Source organism: Motacilla alba, chromosome Z, assembly GCF_015832195.1.
Source record: "Motacilla alba alba isolate MOTALB_02 chromosome Z, Motacilla_alba_V1.0_pri, whole genome shotgun sequence".
Lineage (NCBI taxonomy): Eukaryota > Metazoa > Chordata > Aves > Passeriformes > Motacillidae > Motacilla > Motacilla alba.
The window spans coordinates 68,289,527-68,312,614 of NC_052046.1; the positions used below are offsets into that span (position 1 = coordinate 68,289,527).

At 40.1% G+C, this 23,088-nt stretch overlaps 1 protein-coding gene across 4 annotated transcripts in view; it reads right to left on the reverse strand.

Moving 5' to 3' along the window:
- MCC (MCC regulator of WNT signaling pathway) overlaps positions 1-23,088 on the reverse strand; it is a 193,050-nt gene that overhangs the window by 46,706 nt on the left and 123,256 nt on the right. For all 4 annotated transcript variants that reach the window (XM_038124871.1, XM_038124873.1, XM_038124872.1 and 1 more), the window contains 4 exons: positions 20,197-20,339; positions 11,021-11,157; positions 6,970-7,133; positions 2,102-2,308 (listed from right to left, as the gene is read on the reverse strand). In XM_038124871.1, coding sequence (XP_037980799.1) covers positions 2,102-2,308; positions 6,970-7,133; positions 11,021-11,157; positions 20,197-20,339 — 651 coding nt within the window. The remainder of the gene's footprint in view (positions 1-2,101; positions 2,309-6,969; positions 7,134-11,020; positions 11,158-20,196; positions 20,340-23,088) is intronic.

Genomic DNA, 23,088 nt, shown 5'->3' on the forward strand with positions numbered 1-23,088 from the left:
AAGATGCTAAGGCTGGCTCTAGAATTAATGCAGCTGTGTTAACTTGGCTTTTTCTGCTTTCCTTTGGATACAATCCCAATGTAATGATCCTAGTTTTAACAGGTATCCTTGCATAGTCATGTATTTCAGTACACAAACATAACTTTAATATTTTAAAGCTCCATTTAGAAAGTAGTTAGAAGCTTTACTCCTTCCTGTTTCTTCAGAACCACAATTATCCTGTGTTTTGGACACCTCACAGTCCAACTTCTGCCTCATACAGCCACAAGTGGTTCGTGTTATTCTGTTCTTGCTCCAGTTTTGTCCCTGAGTTTAGAGAGCCATTGCTCTCATTTTTATTTTCTTTCTCTAGCATTTGTAAAGAGAAAACAGATTAAGAATTTGTTTTGCCATGCTGAAGAGAACAAATCCCTACTCTACAGACAACGACCATTTCTCTGACCATTGTCTACATCATTTTTTGCCAATTTAAACTGCACCTTTAAGAGATAAAAATTACATATAACATCCAGATCAGACTGCACCACTCTTTATACAGTTTTTCCAAGCCCTACTGAAAATAACTTCTCTGGTACCTCATAGGACTGAATTTGCTCCTATGGCTCAGCCATGCTGATCCTTGAGGGTACAACACCAATTCCTTCCCCTTTTCTGTTTCTCAACTGAGGAGCTCCTGGATGTCAGCATAAATTCTTGTTACTATTCTTTTAAGCCTCTTAACTTCTCAAAACAGGAATCTTTTTGTACACTCAAGGCCAACTCTTTCTATTGTTTGATAACTCAGTATTGATATGTGTTACCTGGAGTGTCAATAACTGCATTTGTGTAAGCAAATTTCTCAAGCACACACTCACAGCCTGCTTGTGTTGATGATCCCCCACCCCCACCCCCCCAGTTTGGCAACAATCCAGCCAGTCCATAAAAGCTACTTCTGTAGCTCAAGGGGTAGTATTGCCTCCACTAAAAAAAATTGTCACTATCAGTCAAAAAATTTCAGGACTGAAAACAACCTATGGTATATAATAAGACAAAAATTTACAGAGGAAAAGTTACAGTGGTCTTGCTTTGTATGACACCAGATCACTATTGCTGCCTCATCACACATGCCTTTTTAGTGGGAGGAAAAGACAGGGAGTTTTGAAAAGGTAATTTGAGTCTTCATACCTGAAGATTGCAAATCTCACACAATGTAGGTTCATGCTATAATGGCACAGTCACTGCAAAACAATGTTAGTTTACAACAGCAAAAAAAGCTAATCTGCTGCCAAGAGGTAAAGAGTATACTTGCCATAGTTTACCACGATATGGTGGTCTGAATTGTCATTTAGACTGAACACAAACTTGAAACTCCCTGTTTTAAAAATAAAAAAATTCATATCTAGCCAAAACTCTGCTAATTTACCAGGTACAAAGTTAACAAATTTTAAAAGTAACTGAGATTGAGGTCACATTCTCTTGGATCTTTCATCTTTTTTGTGAACAAATCTTCCCCCCCCTTTTTTTTCCCCTCACTTTGGACTCCACACAGAGCACAAAGCTTTATCTGACCGTAAAGCATCAAAATGTAGACGGGGAAGCAGGACATGGCTGAACTACTCATTGTTCAGTATGAGAATCACTGCTCACTGACAGGATTTCTGCTCTTTTTCCTTCTCGTAATCACAAACTGAATTCCCATCAAAAACAAAGAAATATTTGTTGTTTGAGAATCACTGCTCACTGACAGGATTTCTGCTCTTTTTCCTTCTCGTAATCACAAACTGAATTCCCATCAAAAACAAAGAAATATTTGTTGTTTACAGGAAAATTCACTAGATGAACATCTGCTTTCTCTATATCCAAGTTACGTATGCTTCCTTTAAGACAAATATCAGTTTTTCTGATTTCTGAAATCAGGCTGTTGTGCACGCTTGGCTGTTTTTCACACACTCTTTTTCAATTATGTTTAGTTCTGTCTCAGTTTTGTCATTTTTACAGCCCAGCTTTGAAAGCAAAAAGCCCTACAGCCCTACAGGAAGTGAGACAAAAGATAAGCCTGTTCTGGTGACAAAACCACACAGGTTGGAGGAAGAAGAAGGTGTCATCTGTACAGCAGCCTTACCCTTCTACGTAGCCTGTCCCTCTCCTCACGGACAGCATTCATGGTGGCCTTGGTCCTGTTGAGCTCCTCCTCTTTGCTGCACAACATGGCTGTGAGGCTCTCATTTTCTTCCCGCAGGCCAGCCAGCTCCTTCTCCCACCGAGACCTCTCCTCAGAAAGGTTTGGATAAAGGTCACGTCCCAGCACTCCCTCAATCTCCTCCACAGTCTGCAAAAACACAGTCATCAACAAACAGAAAGGGCCAAAGACAACTGAGCAGGATTAATGGGCAGATGGAACAGAACTGTGTGTTAACAGGCAACTCTACACACTCCCAGCCTCTCAACACCATTAGTTTGCTTCTTTTGTCTGCTGAGTAATATCAAACAAAATTATTACTTATTTTCTTTGACAGTTTGACCATTTCATTAAACCATTTCATACTGAGAAACAATAAAGCAGACAAATACTTGCAAATAAAACATGTCACCTGTGAATGACAGCAATCCTGGTAGTCTAATCCCAGAATATTTTAGAGCAAATTAATAACTCCTTGTAATGGGCATGCACTGTACTTATTTTTTCCCTGCTGAGTAACAGGCAGAAACAAGCAGTCAGCGTATGTACATAGCATGGGGCCTTATTTATTGCTAGACTAATGCCACAAAAGGCCAATAAAAAGACTGGGAGAGGATTAAAAGAGGGTTCTTCTTTCCCGTGTCCCTGAGTATGTTCTTTCCTTATGGTGACAGCAAAATAAAAGAAAGAACTGTGGCTTTGACTCAGCTTACAGGGGATGTTACAGCCTTTCTAGTACCTAAAAAAAGGCTGGGTTTCCCTGGGACACAATGGCATCCAGCACTTCCTGTCCCACCTCTGTGCACAGAGCTGTGGAGACACTGCTGAGTTCAAGGGACATTCAGGAACTTCCAGTGGGGAAAACTGAACTACAAGCACCCACCACCAGCAAGGGAATACTGCCATGAACTGACTGTCAGGCTGGCCACTAACAAGCTGAAACACAGCATAACAGCCTGTCAGGGAGCCACCTGCAGTTTGGAACCTACTACCCAGTGTGTGCTGCGCCTGTGCTCCATGCCTAACTACGGAAGATATCTGCAACAAGCAAAATCACTCCAAATGTTGCCCATAAGCTTTTTAATCTCCCTGAAAGCAGTGTGTATTGAAATGATGGGAAGAAACATGGAAAATAAAAGAATATATGACATCATTGGTAACACAGAGTTTCATTTCATTGGCTAATCCAAAAACAAGTTATAGCTAAAGCCTATACTTTTACATCTAACATGTAATTGTTATTGGAAGATAACTGATGCACCAAGGTTAATAATAATCTATTTACTTGCTCTATTCAAAAGAACATCTGATGTGTCTCTTCCAACTCAGCATACTCTAGGAATCTATGATTCTATATATTACTGAATATTTACTGCTTTGTTTACTTCTTTAATTTGGGAGGGACCAAAAGAACCAACTAGACTACAGGTGAAAATAATAAGCCTAGCTGGAGACACTTTTTTTTTTCTACAAGAAATCTTACCAGTGTTTTCAGCATTGTCTGACTTTGAGGTACCAATGAAATTTTATTATTTGTTAAGTTCATCCTTTTGAATTGTATTTCATGTCTCTCTTACACAAAACTGCAATACATTATAGAGCAACAATTATGAAACTCTATTGACAGAGTATCAGAGTATCTACACAGTAATTCTCTTTACAGATTTGGCAGGAAATTGAAATTACTTTTCTGAAAAAGCAGAGGCTTGCAACATCTCTGTGAGGTGAAGGAAGCTGCAGGTCTCCCTTGCATTAGCTTCACTGGGACCCATAGGTCTCAAATTATGACCAGGTAAATTATTTCAACACAGCATGAGGATGAGTTCAAGTTCTGAATAAGTACCAGGTGGTTAATCTCACAATGTAAAGAGAAGCTCTATAATAGCAGGAGCATCCTCTTTTGATGACACCAGCTTTATTTTAAACAGTGCCTCTCTGTTGCTGATTTGTCCTCTCCCTTCTTTCCCCACACCACCCTCGAAGTTCCCCTGCTGTTTTCTCACCCCTCTAACACAAAGTTCTGCTGCTCACTCCTTCCTCCCCATTCCCCATGCTCCAGTGTTGCTATTTTCCCAACACCTCCCCTTCCTAGACCACTGCTTCTCAAAGCACTACCACTAGAGTAATTCTCTGGTGTCCAATATGCTACCAACCATCCTCCATGGAAAATAAAACATAAACACTATGTAAAATAATGCTGATTAGTTTTCTTCAAAGCAGCATTACAGAGGAGTTTTATCTGGCGTGTTGCTTCACAGCAGATAATTCAGGTATAATCTGATGGAGCATGGGATTGAATTACAATGTTGTGTTCTGAGCACAGGGTAGCAGGATGTCGTATCATGGTAATACCAGTCTTGTGGCTGACACTGCCATCAGTGCTCTCTGCCTTATTTTCTTTTCAAGAAGTATTGTGTTACAGATGAGATATCAGATTAATTCAGCAAGCATCATGTTTAAAAGACACTAAAGCAGCACTTCTTCCCATGGAGTAACTCAATGGCAGCATTTATTCCTAACAGAATTTATGGAGGCCAAAAATTTAAACAGGTCCAAAACCACAGTAGATAGAAAGAAAGAAGAAAATTTCACCCATTACAATTAAACACAAAGATATCATCTTTGGTTCAAGTTCCTACAGACCCACTTTGCTGGAAGCATCTCTGAAGGAAGAACATGCTATGCATGTAGTTTTTGATGCTGTCTTTCCACTAGCGTCTGCCATTAGGTAGTCCATATGGACTTTTGGTCCAACTCAGTACAGCTGTTCTCACATTCTAAATGTTTCATGCTTGGAAATTTTTACAGCTTTTTCAATCAGCAAAATTTTGCTGGTTAGGTATCTGTTACTGATGTGATCTCCGGAATAAACAAAGCATTAACCAGATTATTCTGTGGAAATTTTCTTAAATCCTTTTCTTAAAGTATGTTTTTGTAACTGTTCAGTTAGTAAGACAATTTGATAAATTTAATTTCAAGGTCTTTTCAGTTTCTGTGGGGCAGAAACAATTGAGACAGCTAGGGTGACATAATTTCCATAAAAGAGTCAAAAAGTAATTCAGCAGCAACCTCAATAAAAGCAACCCAGTGAAATTTAACCACCAAAGCTGAAGGATTTAAAACATTTAAATACATAGGTCTGTTGGTGAAGAAAAACTCAATAGCCAAGGCAAAAGGAAGTCAGACTACTTCAGTATTCCATTCACAATTCCACCCACTTTAAAATTCTGTCCATTTTTTTCTCTGAGGAAACATGAAAGCAGAAATGACCCGCAGCCAGGGGTGCAATGGTGGAGAGGGGCTCTATGTGTGGGTTTTGCTCTGTTAAGCACATCTCACTTCAGATATCTCTGCGGGCCTCCCACAGGCTGCTGATCTCTACCTATTTCCCAGAATCCACAGTCTCTCTTTTGGTGAACAGTGACTTCTGAAAACAGCTAACCCTAAAACTCCAAAAAGTACTCGGTACTTGGCAACATTCAAAGTACTGATCCTAATCCTCTGAGACACTCAAATAAACTGCTTTAATACTGATCCCAAGAAGTCAAACATACACACATTCTTCAAATTACTACTCAACATTAATTGCTTTATATTTTGTTTTATTCCTAAGGCACCACCACGGAGAGAAGGAACTTTTCCCAGTAGTAGGACAAAGGGCTGTCAAAGCCATCTAGAATGGTCAGAGACCTCTTCACTGCAAGACCAAACTGTCAGTACAATTCTTCCTGTATAAATGAGTCACTGACACCTTTCCACCTCACACAAAAATCTTGTTCATGTCTTCCCCTCTATACAGGAATATTCTCTGTGGCTCTCTTGCTTTCAGGCTCTGAACTGCAGTGCCTTTTGTTACATGTGCCAGCAAACATCCATCTCCTTGTCGGTTACATTCACAACATACAGGTATCACTTGAATTATTTGTTCCTACGGCTGATTTATCTCATTTGAACTAATGCACAACCAATGCTCAGTGTTAAAATTAGCTTTTGCTGTGCCCTGGGGAATGGTGTTCCCCAATTTAAGTATTCCCACTGAAACAACTCCAAACCACACCCTGTTCACTCACTTCCCAGTCTCCAGTGGAGGGATAGAAAGGGAAATCAGACGCACAAAAGGCAAAGATCAGGGGTTGAGATAAGAACTATTTACTGGAAACAGCAATGAGGTAAGAAAATGAACAGTAACAGCAAAAATACTAATAAGGGACTGTACAAGAAATGGGCAGTTTGCACATGAGCTCTCTCCCCCAAGAATCCATGACTAGGAAGGGACCCCTTCCCTTCTTCTTGGTAAATGAGAGATATAGGATAATCTGGCCATGCTCCCTCCTGGCTACTGCAAAAATTAGTCCAGTCCTGGCTGGAATCAGGATAGCTTTATATTTTAAGGCAGCCAATCACAACTTAGCCAACCACAAACATACACAATGTGTTTTCAGTCACTGGTCAGTGATTACCAGTGCAGGTAACCAGCGCAGGACCTTGGGCACATGAGAGCTTGTTTGCCAGATAAGCAAAATTTCTTAAGAAAGTAAATTAACTGTTGAGTATCCCCATTTCTCTTATCTTTGAAATGAGCATAGGATAACCATATTTCTGATCTGAGGTCCAAAGTAGCTCCTCCTGGACCTTGGAAGGTGCAGAACAGGTGTGTTACTACTTACAAACACACACTGTGAATTTGAGTTGACCCCTGTGAAGTACTTTTAACATCTTTAGAAGCAAAGTGTGATTATGATTATTACAGAAGTGATCAGGTGTCTTAGGCAATAAACACGCTGCATTTTAGAGCCTAATGTTACCATTACCTTAATAGCTAAATCACAATGTTCGCTGGCAGTAGTGAGTTGTTCAATGTGCCTGTCCACTTCTGCCACCGATAAACTGCAGCTGCTTTTCTTCCTCCCACAGACAACATTTTCCAGACCTGTCAGCACTCTCTGCAGTTCTGAATTCAAGTCACTACAGTTATCTAAAAGAAAGCATGACAAAACAAAACAAACATCATAACAATTAGTGACTCAGTAAAAAAAAACCCACTTAACCAAGAAGTGTCTGCTGCTGAACAGCCAGGACAGGTACTGTTCAGAGAATGTCCTTGCACTCTGCCACTTTTTCCTCGACAACTGATAGTCACCATAATCACATCAACTGAAATCATGAGCTATCTCTCATCTGACACACAACACCCGACGGCTTCACCCCACAGCTTATCTGAAGTGTTCATTCTTTCTTCAAAATTCCCTCTCTTCTGAAGAACATTTCAAGTATTACATGCTTACATTCTGTGACATTTTTTTATGTTGCTCTTCTGGCTATTCAAGGTCTATTATCCTGATTTTACTGAAGTAATACATTCCCTGTATTTTACAGGGAATTTACATTTAATTTACATTTACAGTCCCTGTAAATACAAGATTCTTCTGTCTGGTACATTCAGGGATGTTATGACTTGATGTTTTTCAGAGGAATTTTTGTGGCTGTACTTAGGTATTGCCTGATTTTAAAAAATCCTGGTGTTTACAGAAATTACCCCTACCAACCACCTTAGAGCCTGTGTTTTATTTTAACAGCTACTCCTCCAAATAAAACAGGCAGAATATTCAGGGCTCGTAACATCACAGCTTATCTTTCCTACAACAACCACATTACCACCTTATACGACAATGCTATTTTAATTATAAAGTATCACAGAGAATGACTTCCTTTCCTGTTTTCAGGCAAACCTTTTCTAGTGCCCACTGCCATAACCTCCTCCACTTATGTGAAAACAAGTAGGTCTCTGTACCTTGCTAGCTCACTCCATAAATTATTTTTGTTTCTCTTAGGTTCACCTCTGGTGACAGACAGTGGCAGATCCTAAGGCAGACCTATGGCAGAATTCACCCTTGTGCTGTCTCCTGGATGTGCCAGTCAGTATTTCTGGCTGGCTAGATCAGAGTCTGCAGTAGCTACCCACAGCACAGCACACAAGGGGTGCACTATTGAAGCAGCAGTGCACCCGCAGCTCCTCTATCCCACTAAAAACAGCAGCAGGCATTCTTGGTGGAGGTTGTGATTCCTGTACTGCTGCTGCAAGTGCTTCACCATGGTCAGAACTTCGTGGTAATCTCATAGCTGTGGATCTTGCAGGGCACTAAAGCAATGTGGCATTGAACTGGGTTGGAATTTTAACAGACACGAGTCACCAGATTATTGCAGACTGCCTTGAAACCTCCCTGTGCAAGGGGAAGATTGAGAGCGGCTGGATGAAGGAATGGGAGGAACAGAAAGTAAAAAACTGCAAGCTCATTATCATTAACCTAACTCCACAGCCTAATAAACACAATCCTACGCTGATCAAAAAGAAGAGTTTAGAATGATGTTATAGCATTGCGTGAAACATTTGAATGGGCAACATATAAAAGTTTTTTCTGGGAAGTCATTTCACTAATTCCTAATTAGCATGTGTTATAGTAATACCAAAAAAGCCCTCCATAATAATACCACCACTCACTCACAAGCAGGATGCTTACTTGTAAAAACCTTGTGTTTTGTTTGCTTGAATTTGCTTTTTTCCATAACATCTCCTGTAATAAACATCTTGTACATGTAATCAACTGTCACAAGACCTTGTCTGCCAGGATTTGTTCTGATGGTGACACTTCCCCCATAAAATAAATATTTTACAGTGTGAGAATCCCATTTCTAACAGAAAACCAGCACAGCTCAATCACAAGCTCTGCAAGACACACCAGAGAGCATCCACAGTTCTACCTCTAGGTGTTTTATTGCCTGTAGCAACAGAGCAGCAGATTCACATGCATCAGAGTGTCATGAGGTATTACTCATTTTACTAAGTCACCAATTAGGGACAGTCACTCTATCAGGGCAGTAAGCAAGTCATGCACATGGGTTATTAGAGCATGATTTTTTATCCTTATATACCTGTATCTAGAAGGATTCAAAATCATACATATTCCTGTATCTATATGTATGTGTGCTATTTATTTTCACAGGAATATGGAAACAACATCCAAAAAGGACAGAGACTACGGATAGAAAGAAAATATGGAAGAAATGCTGGAATCCTTAGAGATAACGTTCTTACTTTGTCCACTGTTATCTGTGAGCCTACCCTTCAGGGAAAGGGAGCACCCAAGATTTGCAGATGCCTGTAGTCAAAGGAATGATGAAAGTCAGAGGGTCCACAAAAGCTCACAAATACACACTTGGCATGGAAACTGCGTCAGGTTAAGCCCTGACCTACTATATAAGAACATGGCAGCTGTTTTTGGATGAAGTGGGAAAAGGAAGAGAGAGAAAGAGCAGACAGAAAGAGAAGAAGAGAGAAGAAGAGAGAAGAAGATCACCAGTCTTGGCTCTGGCATGATTCAGTTGTTTAGGGTGCTGGGTTGCACATGTAAAGCAAGCACCTTGGGCTTCGTGGACCTGTCTATAGGTAAAATTTCCTGCTCTGGAGATAAGTTTCTCCCTTTTTATGCAGATTAGTTATCATGGGCAATCTATTCTTTCAGACCTTTCTAGAAATGGCTGGGAAGGCTTCTGGGGTCTTATGTGACCTGGATTCTCCTCTACAGCACATGCCCCCCTCTCAGCTTCATCCCTGCACTTGCTGTGTGCTGTGTTGTGCTCATGTCCTGGAGCTGAAGAAGGACACTTGTCTCTGAAGAGTGCTGCCTGTACCTCCACACAGCTCTCTTCTCCAGCCACATCCGGGTCCTTCTCAGAGTGTGTTATTACCAACAATCCTTGGCTGGCTCCAGAGCTAGCTATCTGTTGGTTTTTGAGACAGAAACATCATCCCCCTTATCTTCTCGGTCTCTACATTGTATGTCATACTACTGCCATGTTTTTCATTGTTAGAACAAACTTACACAACTTGCCTCTATATCCACAAACCCTGGTTCAGCTTCACTTCATGAAGACAAAATAAACCTTGCAAAGCAAATTAGTTACTTTTTTTTCCTAGTTAAAAAGAAAATTAAGGATGAAAAACCCCTCATATTACAATCTGTTCAAATAGGAACTTAACAGTAAGCACTAGCTTTTGGAAGTAGAACATTAACTTTTTTATAACTATAAAAATTTCTATTAAATATCTATTAAATATTTTGAATTCCTAGGTCAGACACTTCACAGTCACATTATTACTAATACTGTTGTATCAATGTTTGTAGAAATTGTAGACATGAAAATACAAATGTGTTGTTGCAGGTCTTGCACTTGTAAGCAATATAGTATAGAAAACAGAACAGAATACTGAAGAGAATTCTGGAAATCTGAAATAGTGAGGATTACACCAGAAGGTCTGCTTCTGGGGAAATGGAGGCTCAGGGGGGACCTTACTGCTCTCTAGAACTGAGAGGAGGCTGCAGTCAGGTGAGGGTCAGACTCTTTTCCCAGGTAACAAGTCACCAGACAAGAGCAAACAGCCTAAGCTGCACCAGGGGACGTTTAGACTGGATATCAGGAAAAACATGTTCATGGACAGGGTTGTGAAGCGTTGGAACAGACTGCCTAGGGGGTGCGTGGAGTCATCATGCCTGAAAGTATTCAAAAACTATGTGGGTATGACACTTGAGGACAATAAATTTAATGGTGAACATGGTGGTGGTGCTGGGTTGATGGTTGGACTCGATGTCACAGATTTTTTCCAAACTTAATGATTCTACAATTCTACAATCAAGGCACAAAGATTACTTCACACCTAAGTTCACAGTCATGTAGAAGCTCAGCATCAATTGTGATTAACATCCCACATTAATTCATTTGCTCACCAAATGCTTGGATTTGCATTTCAAAAGCTATACCTTTCTGCTGTGGGAAGTCATCACGTCTGCTAAGAACACAACTCACCCACATCTGCAGTGACCATGGTGGACTGGTTCTCTAGCACTGAGACAGAGTTCTGGTCCATGCTGCGTGAGTCTTCATTAACCTCCTGCTGGCTTTGGCTCAGCTCCGACCGCAGCTCCGAGTACTCATCCTCCTCCCTGGCAGAGAGAGCAAAGGCAGAAATTAAATTCTCGAAGGAAAAGTGCATCTTCATGACACTCATTTCAGACCCATAAGCTGAGCCACAGGATCCAATTCACACAAGTGTTTTGTCCAGTCAGTAGAGACGATTTTAAACTCTTCACTGCAAAGCCACTGTGCCATGCCCATAACACCCACTTGCAGCAGCTGGTGCCTGGCTTCCATTTCTTTATTCCTAACTTCATTATTTCTCCTGGCCACTGGAGAAAAAAGCAATAGGTGGAACTGAGTGCTACTAAGGATGTGTGAAAGGACATAGACTGCTCTGAAGTAACTCCCCAGCTGATAATTTACACAAATCAGCATGTAATAAATATTAGAATAAATTTGTGCTTATAAAAAGGTATGTATGAAATAAGTCATATTTGTAAGGTGCCTGTCAGAAATAGTAGCAAGGTTTAGAAATCACACATGGGTGCTGGAGAGAAGATTGCCTCACTGCATCGTGAAATCACAGGTGGTCACTGAATAGAGTTCCAAATTAGCAAGGGACTAGCCCAGGAAGCATTGGGCGATTTTGGAACACCCAAGCCATCAACGGCCGATAACAACTCAAGACTGAGGTAACCCAGAACTTGCATCCCAATGTCTAGCTCCCTGTAACTTGAAATTTAACATTCATCTTTCCCCGGACGGTTTTGTCCTCCCAGAGACAGCTTTGTCCACCTGGAGACAGGCTTCTTCCAACATAGGACAGAGAAAAGAGACTGCATGAATATTCAAAGAAAAAGAAAAGAACAAGAGGAACTTCGCTCCGGGCAAGAAAAATAGTATAAAACCCGAGCTCACCAGACAGACTTTGTGAACACTGGGGGCTCTGATGCGACAGAGGTCGGAACAAGGTTCAGCCAGCGCTGAGACCCAGGCTCGACGCTGTCCTTTTGATTCTAGCTGCTGGAAATTGTATTTCTATTTGTGAAATAAATTCTTTTTCTTTAATTTTAATTTGGGTCTCCTCAATTATCAATTAGGCCTTGTCGGTGACTATCTATAACAAGCACAAGTGGCTTTGATCCCAAAGTGGATTAGAAGTAACTGATTTTGGTCTCTTTCTCAGTTCGAGGATGTCACCACCTTGTGTGCAAAGTCATCATACACATGCATGTACCTGCATATGTGAATCAAAATGCTCTTGGAGACAGGTTGGTTTTTTATTTTCTCTTCCCAAAACAGAGAGGAACAGATAAGTGACCACTGCACTGAACTGCTGGAGTTAGTGGAAAAGGAAAAGCCTCAATTACCTACGTTTTAGTTTATTTGTCAAACTGGTTCAACTAAAATACTTGAGGACACAGAATACTTTAGCCAAAGCTAGTGAGCTTAAAAAATAAGGGTTTTTCTCTCCCATCTCCACACAAAGAGTTCAAAGCACTGGGAAAGAAGATAAATAAATGAATAATAGCTTTGCTTGAGAACATTTGTAAACATTTTTTCTTTCGATCCATTTGCTGATTTCACGCAGATTTCTTATTTTTTTTTACTTTCATAGCAACTGTTTTTACATTAAAGTATCTATTTTAAACATTGGAAATACACCAGTTTATCCAGGTGCAGGGCCCCCTCTGATAGAAAACAAACAGCCATCACTTTGTTGCACACTAAATCACATGCAGAGATTAATTTTGCTGCAGATTCAGCAGAAAAGTGTGAGAATGGAACTGTCTGGCTTTGGAAACAATGAGAAACAGCAAACACCTATCTGGGGATCTGCATCTGGGATGGGTCTCTATCGTTAGGTCTGTTGTGTGTGTGCTACTGTGATGAGTGTTTCTTGCAGGATTTAGCCTGGAGGTGCCTCTGGATTTGTCAGGTAAAACAGCAGACAAGACGGCCCATATATGCAGGCATCAATGACAGAAGTAAAGTCTGCTCTCAGAGATGCAGAGGTGAGAACTTATGTACCTCAATAAAACCCAAAAAAGGACTTCCAGCTTGCTTGCCAAGCAGGGTTTCCCAAGGTAGTGAGATGCAATTTCTACCATACTCTTCTAGCCCTTACATCTGCTTCACTACAAAGAAAGTGTGACTTTAGCAGAAGCACTTAGTGGCTACTTTTACTAAACAAAATGCAGGTCAGCTGGTAAACACTGAGATCTACATCACAGAAAGGTCTTGAAAGTACCAGGAAAAACTTGTTTAAGACAATGATATAATCTAGTCATGAATAGCAGGAGTTAAAACACTGTAATGAAGACACTTAAGAGTCAGTTAATGTTCCATGAACCAGTTTGTTATTAGCCACAAAAAAAGCCACTAGTAATTAACTTTAAACAAAACATTACCAAGCACTCAAACAGTTGTAATTTTTCCTCTGAAGGTAACTGATTTTTTTATTTATGAAACAATTAGCCTTATATTTTTAAAACCCGAATTACCTCTCAAATGGATAAAAAGCTCTACTGGCCCTAAAGCAACTGCACACATAATAATAATTTCTCATCACTCTTCTCTGGGGTTTTCTTGCACAGATTTTTCTGTTTAAAATACAACACAGCCTCATCTAGCTAGCACTAGCTCTGGGTTTTACAGTTTAAAATACCCCTCAGTACCTTGGGACTGTGAAAAGTATGTCATGCAGTATGACTCTCACCCTTCTGATGACTCAAGCCAGAAGTCAGTTTCTAAATCAACTAATGCTTTTAAAAGCTGACCAGAAAGATCAGAAATCCATTTCTGATAATGCGGCAGCAAGGTCAATCAGTGCTCCACCACCAAAGAATAGACTGAAAACAGACTGAGGGCAAGTATAAGGGGGAATTCAAGGGCAGCGATACATCACAAATATAAATTCTGCCATGAAAACTGATGCTGGCAGTAACAAAACTGTTTGAGACTTTCTTTTCTCCAAAACAGAGGAAAGAGTCCTCCAGTGGCACTGGAAATGCAAGGTGCTGGGCAGCTGACAATGACCAGCCATTGGACTCCAGCCACACCACCCAGAAGGTGGAGGCATTACAACTTCCTTACTGCTGCAGTCAGCAACAGCTTGGTTGTAAAAACTAGGCATTTGTTCTGTTATGGGCCCTGATGGTCCCACTTGCTGGAATGTCATGGTAAGTTGGGGGAAATTAAGAGCAGATCAAGACATTCTAAACACAGAGGATGGGAGGACTGGAGTAGAAAGCCTGTGGTTTTCAGTTCTTCTGCACCAATTGCTTTCTTCATGACCAGATGCAACCAAGGACCAGAGTGCTGCACAGACACTCAAAAAAACCTGTTCAAACAGTGAGCAAAACTGCACATTTTTCAGCATCCTTTCACACCACAGAACGCACTGGCACGGTGCAGGTTTTCTTCATGGCTGCAAACAGTCTATAGCTTTATACTACAGGTGCCAGAAGTTTTTAAACAATCATCTAACTTAAAAAAGCTATTTTTAAATAGCTAATTTTTAAAATCCTCTAAAACCCTCACATAGAAAATACTACAGGTGTGTATGCGCACAAAGATTGACTAGTCCCTCTGAACTAGTTCATTGTGAACAAATAGTGACACGCTTGAGACAGCACAGAAATCAATCACTGAGGGCAGGTGGAGCTGGGCACTGTGCACTGAAGCCAACATTATTACAACCACATTGCCCTTTAAAATGAATCCATTATGTGCTAGGCTACCGCTTGCATATATTTAGAAACCAGAATTAGACCTCCAGGTCACTGCATAAATGTGACTGTAAGTGCTGTGTGTTATTTCTTGTGAAGCTGTAGTCTCTTTGCTACTGTTACAGATGGATAATGATTGGCTCTCGCAATTAAGAAATGACAATTGTGTGAATATTAAGAAAAGCTTTAAGTGATGTATAGTTATGTTATTGTAGTTTAGATGTTCTCTGTTCTCCCCATAGCTCTCTTTTCCCCCCCGTATTGTTGCCATCAGACAGGCTGGGTTGTCTAGGACAGGTAAAAGAGAAGGTGTGCACATGTGCCCCTCACACAGGGCAGTTGGGAACAGGAAAGCTTGTTGCTAACGGGGTGCGGCATGGCAACACCTGATCTCAAATCAAGTTACAAGAAAGCAATCTCCACCAATAAATGGCAAAGAGCTGACTGACAGGCTTTGGGAGGGGCCCGGGCTGGCTGATACAACACCCCCCCCAGGGGTATAAAAGACTGAGCAGCCATCTTGAAGATGTACCAGCCAAGTGGTATCCACAGGGGAAGTTCTCAGCACTGCAGCTTTTTCCTTATGTTATAGATATATTAAAATTCGTGCTCAAATAAATATTATACCTGGGAAATATAAAATATATATACACATATATATGTTCAAATCATGCTTTGGGGTTTGATACAAAGGGCACCTGGAATCCTAGAAATCTTATCCAGGAATTCAGAAATCCGAATGTAGCTACCACAGATGTCCACTGAATAGAAGCCTAAATTAGCAAGTGAGGGGGAGCTTCTCCTATAGAAATTCTAAGCAAGTCTCAGAGCGCCCCAGCCAGCCCCAGCCATCACCAGCCCATAATGATCACCAATAACCAAAGATAGTGTAGTTCCCATAATTTGCCTGGTGTATGAATACTGGGTTCCAGTAAACTCACTAGCATGTGAAAAGAAGATTCCTGTAACTCTCGTTTTATATGTATGTGTTCCCAGATGCGTGTTGTGTATTCCAAGGCAGCTTTGTCCAAGCAGGAGACAGGAATCTGCAACCACTGGACAGGGGACAAGGGAACTGCACAAATATGCGAGTAACTCTCAGGACTCTGCTCTGTCTACTCAACAGACAGTATTCTTCTAAATCCGGAGGACTGTATGAATATTCACCGACTAAGAAAAGAACAAAAGACAAGTAGCTTCAGGCAAGAAAAATAGGATAAAACCTGGACTCACATGAACGGACTTTGTGAACTCACCAGCTCTGATGCAACAGGGGCTCAGAGCTGCATTCACCCAGAGTCGAGTCCTGGGCTCGGCCTTGCTCCTTTGATTTGTGGCTGGCAAAAACTGCAATCCAATACGCGAAATAAATTCTATTTCTTTTTGTTACCCTGTAATTTGGCTCTCGCAAATTATTGATTTGGCCTAATTTGGCTGGTTATCTATAACACTTATATAGTCCTTTTGTTGTATTTTTGTCAAGGTTTAATAAACCTTTTAAAATTTTCAAAGTGAGCAGTTGTTTCTCTCACTACCCCTCCTCTCATTAACTTCCAACACTTTCTAAATGTATCTCAGAATAAAAGTGTTAAGTCTGAACAAATTATTTTACAGTAATGGGTTGTAAGTTTCTTGACAACTGTTTCAAGTAATTCTTAGCAGGTACCAAAGTTGAACAGAGTATATATCTGTCTGGTATTGTCATAGCTTCCGCTATTTTCAGAGTTACAGAGATGTACCCAAACAGCCACTGGTTTAGAACTAAAAGCAATTAGACATCTCTCTTTTGCTTTTCTTGAACCTCAATCTGACATATAAGAAAAACCGTCGGTCACACGCTGAAGTTACAGCTGATTTTGATAGCCAAAGAAATTATTAAGAAAAAAAGAGTCAAGTTTGAATGAATCTAAGGCTATACTAAAAACTTCTGAAGTCAGAAATTTTCACCTTAAATGTAGACCATTATGATATTTTAGTACTCTACTGTATAATTTCTAAATCCTTTTTGTCCTTCAGAGTTACTGGGTGCGTCCTTTATGTCCAAGTATTTACAATATGACTTTAACTGGGAAGATCCATTCGACTGGTTTTCCCATCTTCTAGGCTGTACACTTTTGAGATAAAACTGCATACACCTTGTAAAAGGACAGAGAACTTTGGCAACAGAGACTCATCTACTTGCACGTGAGTATTTGAGTGCTGGAACTCACTTTCTTCACTTTAGTAACTCTTTTTGGAGGGGGGATTCCAAACCAGCTAGGCTGTCCGGAGCATCAGCAGTAGGGAGATGAGACAATGGCAGATGAATGCTGGCTTGCTCCCCCAAGCATGGTGAACTCATTTTCCTCAAGGAATGCTGAAAAAATGCAGAGCAAGAGCTACAGCTATATTCATGAGGCCACACACATGGACACAAGAAATGGCTAGCAAACCTAGAAAAATCCTGTAAACTTCTAAAAATATTCCTGTAAGATTACTGCTACTGGGATCAGCATATCAGACACACCTGGGAAGAGACAAATGCATTGACATGTGACAACAGCTCTCTCCCAGAAAAGCTGTGGCTGCCCATTTCTGAAAGCATCTAAGGCCAAGCCAGATAGAGCCCTGAGCCGCCTGGTCCTGTGGAATGTGGCCCTGCCTATAGCAGGGGCTTGAGCTGGATGGTCTTACAAGTCCCTTTCTACCCAAACCACTCCATGATTCTACGTATGGCATTACTAAACCACATGAGCAAAAGGCACTGAACTTCTAAATTCTGCCATTGCAAAAGCAAAAAGAAACCAAACACACACCAAAAAACAGAGACAAAAATTCTCAGAATGGAGAGTATTAACCAGCTTATACAGCCTACCAACAGTCCTCCTCAAACTGTTGCAACACCTTATTCAGATTTAAACGTGGTGTCTTCTTACTTTCTGTCCTACATTCTGAGGGCACTGCTCACATTCAAATAAAAATAAGACAATTTAAAGAGGATAGTCAAATACCCTCCATGAAGCACTGGTTTCTTCTAATTATTTCCAAAATATTTTTGTGTTTAGGAACTATAAAGAATGTCAGAGAGTAGAGGTACATGAAGCTACACGTCAGTTTATTTTTACAATCTAAAATCAATATGTGAAAAAGAGAGTCACTGTGTCAGCATTGGGAAAACATTAATCTGTTATGCAATTAATGTAAACTCTGGTTCCAGAAAGAAGATCAACTTTTGTGGCAGCACAAGTAAAGCCTCTGCTCAATACTACCTGCAGGTTTCAAAGAGACAAATCAAAACTAAAATCCTCCTGTTTTAGAGTAAAGTGTAACTGCTGAGGCCCCAGCAGGGCTCTGGTCCCAGAACATCTTCTCTCAGGACTGTTCTGTTCCAGCTCCCAGATTCAAGTCCCCAGAGCCAAGGGTGGAGCGCTGTGAGTCACACCTGTTCCAGCAAGGACAGCAACTGCACCACCCTTGCTCTGTGGGATGCACAGCTTCTCAAGACTGACACATGTGGATCCCAGAGCGGATCTACAGAAAGCCAGAGCAGGAGGTATCAGTTTTCCTTCTTTCAGCTGGCTTTACAAACCCTGTTTGTGGAATCCCTTCAGTTTCCATTTTCAGAAGGAATATTTCTCCTCTGGTTCCCAGACACCAAATTATTTGCCTGCCAAAGAAAATAAGCTATTTCCATTATTAAAGGAAACAAAAAGAGCCACTAACTTAACAAACATTTTTGCACTTACTGATAAAACCAAAACAAATAAAACTAGATGAGGCATTCCAGCTGTCTCAGCAAAACAAGCTCTCATATGATTGAATTAAACTGGAGTGGCATGACAATGGTGTGGCACCTGTTGCAGAAGTATTGTTCTGATGTCTTTAAAGGCCAAAACTGCCCAAAAGGGACAGAAAAAGGCATTTTTCATGAGAAGCAACATGTACAGCCCATTAGGCTTGGTTCTTACCATGTTCTCACTTCACAGGAACATCTTCTCATGTTCCTGTGCATGTCACAGCTGACTCATTTATGGACATGGTTAAACATTCAGAGGTATCCACCTAAATTCCAGTAGTTCATAATTGTACACTACTTGGCATTTACTTTGCCACAAGGATTCCAAACACACCATTTTTATGAATTCTATGTAATATTCTTCTTAAATGTCATAGAGTTCTTCTGTCACTCAAGAAGAAAAAAAATCAGTGCACCTCTCATGCTTTCTCAGATTTTGCTTTTCAACTAGTCTTTTCAAAAGACAAATGGAAAGCCTGTCTGCAGAGGTATCAAGCATACATGAAGAAGGGAGTCATACAGATTTTTTACAGAGAACTACTACCAGCAGAAAATACCTGAAAAATATCACCATGACCACTGGTAGTTATGATCATCTCATAGGCAACAGTACTTATGTTTTTAAATAACATGAACATGTGATTCTAACGCTGCTTTAGTAGAGGTAATTATGTATGTGATCGCATTTCCTCTTATTTATGGTACACCAAACATTCTTCTTTTACCATGCTAATATTTTAATGAAAGATTAGGTGAGTAGTAGTAACAACATTGCCTTGTGCTAGCAGAAGTATTTACAATGAAGAAATGAAGCAATTACCAAAAAAAAAAAAGTGCAACTAATAGGTAAAGGAAAACTGAAAATTGGCTACATGGCCAGAGCACCACATCAACATGACCCACAAAAGCATCAAATCTAACTTGATGTTCTCTAGAAAATCCACAGATTCTGGCATATTGTTGCATCTTCATTAGGTAAACTTTAGGAAGCTCCTTCTGCACTCTAGTCCAGCTCTTCTATGTTGAAAATAATATGTAAATATGAGTGAGGAAAAATGTTTCCATGTAGTCAAATGTAAAGTTTATTTTAACACAGTAACAACCTAGTGTAATACCCCAAGCTTTGCTGCTGCAGAACCAGGCAACAACATGATTTGTAGCATAGTGTTTTGTCAAAAAAACCAGCACAAGAAGAGGCAAAACCTACTGATATCTATTTGAACCATATCTTTCCCATAAATGATTCTGCTTAGGTGATCTACAGGAGGTTGCAAAATAAAGTTAAAAGCAGAGGTTCAAGTCCGGTGTCTTTATCTTCCTTTACACACTGTTGCTATCACTTATATGGTACACTGGCACATTACAAAAAGGAATATTTAGATGTCACGTTGCATGTTTTGCAGTGCTTGTCAGGTTTTCAAAGCATGGCTTTGCCAGAGAGAAGGTAGCACTTCTTGGGTGCTTGGGATAATACCCTGCAGATCACAGAGCTTAATTATGGGCAGCTATTCTGTACCCATCATGACAAGCCTGAAAGTCATCTTCATATTAGAGTATAACTCACACCATGTCTTGCACCAGTCTTGCCCTGGCCGAGAATTCCCAGGAAGCTGCAGTACCTTATGGTTGCTCCCTGCAGCCGATCAATTTTCTTGTTGAGCTCAGCGATGATGCTGTGCAGCTCTGTGATCCGTTCCTCGTAGCGCAGTGTCGTTCGCTCCTGCACATCCTCATGCTCTCTCATCAGGTGGGACTGCTCACACTGCAGCAGAGAAGCAAGGAAACAGAAAGGGTGTTATGGACAACTGCAGGGAGACTGGGCGCAGAGCAGGAGTGCACTGCACTACAGTTTTCCTACTCATCAAACCAACAGTGCCTTAGCAAGAGAAAAGGACAGACACAAGACACTGACAGGTATATGCAGGTAGGCAGTTACAATATTTGAGGAGCTGACAGACTATGCAATGTACTTACTTGTTTTTTCCTAAGGACAAGTTGCCATTTCTGCTTGAAAAAAACCCCAATATTTGCAAACTCAAAATAGCTATAAATATGTAATCTTTAAATCTTAGAATCTCCCTGATGTGGTCTGAATTAGAACAAATCTTACAGCAGAAACCACATTATTATAAAGTAATCACACTTTGAGGTTATAACTTCTCTAGTGTAAGTACTTGTTTTTATTAATGTTTATAGGTAACAGCATATTTTTAATATGTTCGTCATCTCCCAAAAAATGCTCATGATTTGAACAATTAAAGAGCGACATGACTGTTTTTCATACATATCACAAAAATCCTCCTCTTTCCTTTCCACAGAATCTTAAATGTAGTCTCCCTGGCTTACTCTTCAGGGTAGCACATGCTCTATTTCAATTACAACAAACCATTACAAACCACTGCAATGACAAGACAGCACTGCACGCTGATTGAAGCTTTGCTTTGATTTCTAACATTTTGCTTCTGACCCCTTCAGTCAAGTCTCCTTGCAATCACACAATGCCGAGTACCATGCTGTCAAAAAAACTCACTTACCAGTATAAAACCCATACTCCTTAACTGAAGAGCAGCAATGTAAAATTCTAGAATTTCTAAGGGCCAAAACTGACAGTAATATTGGAGGTTCTCCAAAACTGCTAAATCAAACAGGTTTTTTTTTTCCAATCAAAGTAAACACTCTACACAAGCTAACTCCCTAAACCCTTTGGACTACAAAAAATAATGAAGTAGTAGATCTGCCAGAATTTTCAACATTTAGTCCCATATTTTTTGGCCAGTTACATTCACAGCTTGAGAACGTCATCTACATAAAAGACTGCTTGAAAATTAAAATTTACAATAAGCTTCAATAACATTTTTAATTTTAAATGAATTTATTCCACAGTTTTTAACTTCCATGAATATGCACACTTAAAAGTAGCACAGACATCACAGTACCCTTCCACAGACTACAACAAAACAGTTTCTACCTTCAGCTGTGGTAAAAATCACTTTCACCAACACTAAGCAAAACAGATCATCACACTGCAAAGGAGAGGAAAGGAACACATTTCAGAAGACTGATAATGTTCACTTGGCTTATGAAACTTCATGTTGGCAACTGACAGGCTGTACACGTACGTTATGATGACTCTTTACAGTAGGATCATTCTACAGCTTATTTCTCACATTTCCACATCTTAACATTGTATCTTTCTGAAGAATTACCAGGGCTTTCAAAATGCAGAAATAACAAGAGAAAGTGTTTCACAAAAGCTTTAAAGCAGATTTAGGGGCAATAAAGAAGTGCTTCTTCAGCCTTCCTAAACCTGAATTTCCTCTGACACACATATATGCCCACAAATGCTACCTCAGCATTATCAAGATCAATCTATTATGTGCACTTGTGCTTTTTTTAGCTTTTAAACCAAGGGGATATTTCAGATAGAGTGTATAATATTTGTTTCCAGACAATAAATAAAACCCCAATCATAACAATTTTTGTCTTTCTAGGCTATGCCTCAAAAGCAGAATTTGTTTCTATTGACTGAAGATATATGGACTTTTGCTAATGGATCTCAGCCACATTACGACTTGACTTCTGTTTTCTCTAGCCATTTCTCAGTCACCATTTTTCAGGATAACATCATTCAGTGACAGATGTACTTTGTGAACAACCAGCAGTCTGGCAATATACAATAATAGCTTCACATTTGATTTTTTAAAAGAGCTCTTGAATTATCTTAGGTAAAAGCAACTGGAAAAGGGTGAAAGGAAACCTCTGTAAAAGATAGGCCATGATGCTAAGCACTGACTGTCTTTGAGGCAGGGAATAGAATTCCATCTCCCACATTCAGGTCAGCCATCAAGAAAAACTGGCAAAAGCATCCAAGCAATGGAAACATGCATGGTTCAGTATGAACCCCAAAATGCACCAGTGGAAAATTCTTCCATCTATTGAGAATTGCTCTTTATTATGGAACAGTCATCTGAAAACTTAAAAAGGAAAAGAAACAAAGGCATACTTTTCCACCCACTGCTAAAGTTTTTCTCTGGGATACTGTGGCTGCTCACTACCCTCCTTAGTTTCTCTATGCTTTGAGTCTCAAAATGGCAATCTGCCACCAGTCTCTACTTCTTTCCAAGGTGTACACATTCAGCTCTGAAAATTTATTTGCATGTCAGTCACACAACACGAGGTAAATATAAATACCTATACCCTTAATAATAAATACCTTAAACCCTTTTCCTCATCTTTCTTCCAGCCTCATGCCTAAGAGCTCCAATCTCAAAACTCTTAAGAGGTCTAATTCTCTGAGAAAGCAAACACAGGGATAACCCACTGAGAGGTTGCAAAAGATGAGCAGTTAATTTGGGTCACGAGAGAAGTTTCCAGCACAGTTCTCAATGTAAGTTGAGAACTTTTGGTTGTTACTTGGTACAGATTTAAAAGGTTATTTCATTTACAATAAAAATTAACACTGGTTGGATGCACCATTGTCTGATCTCTTGATGCTAGGAAACAACAACAGC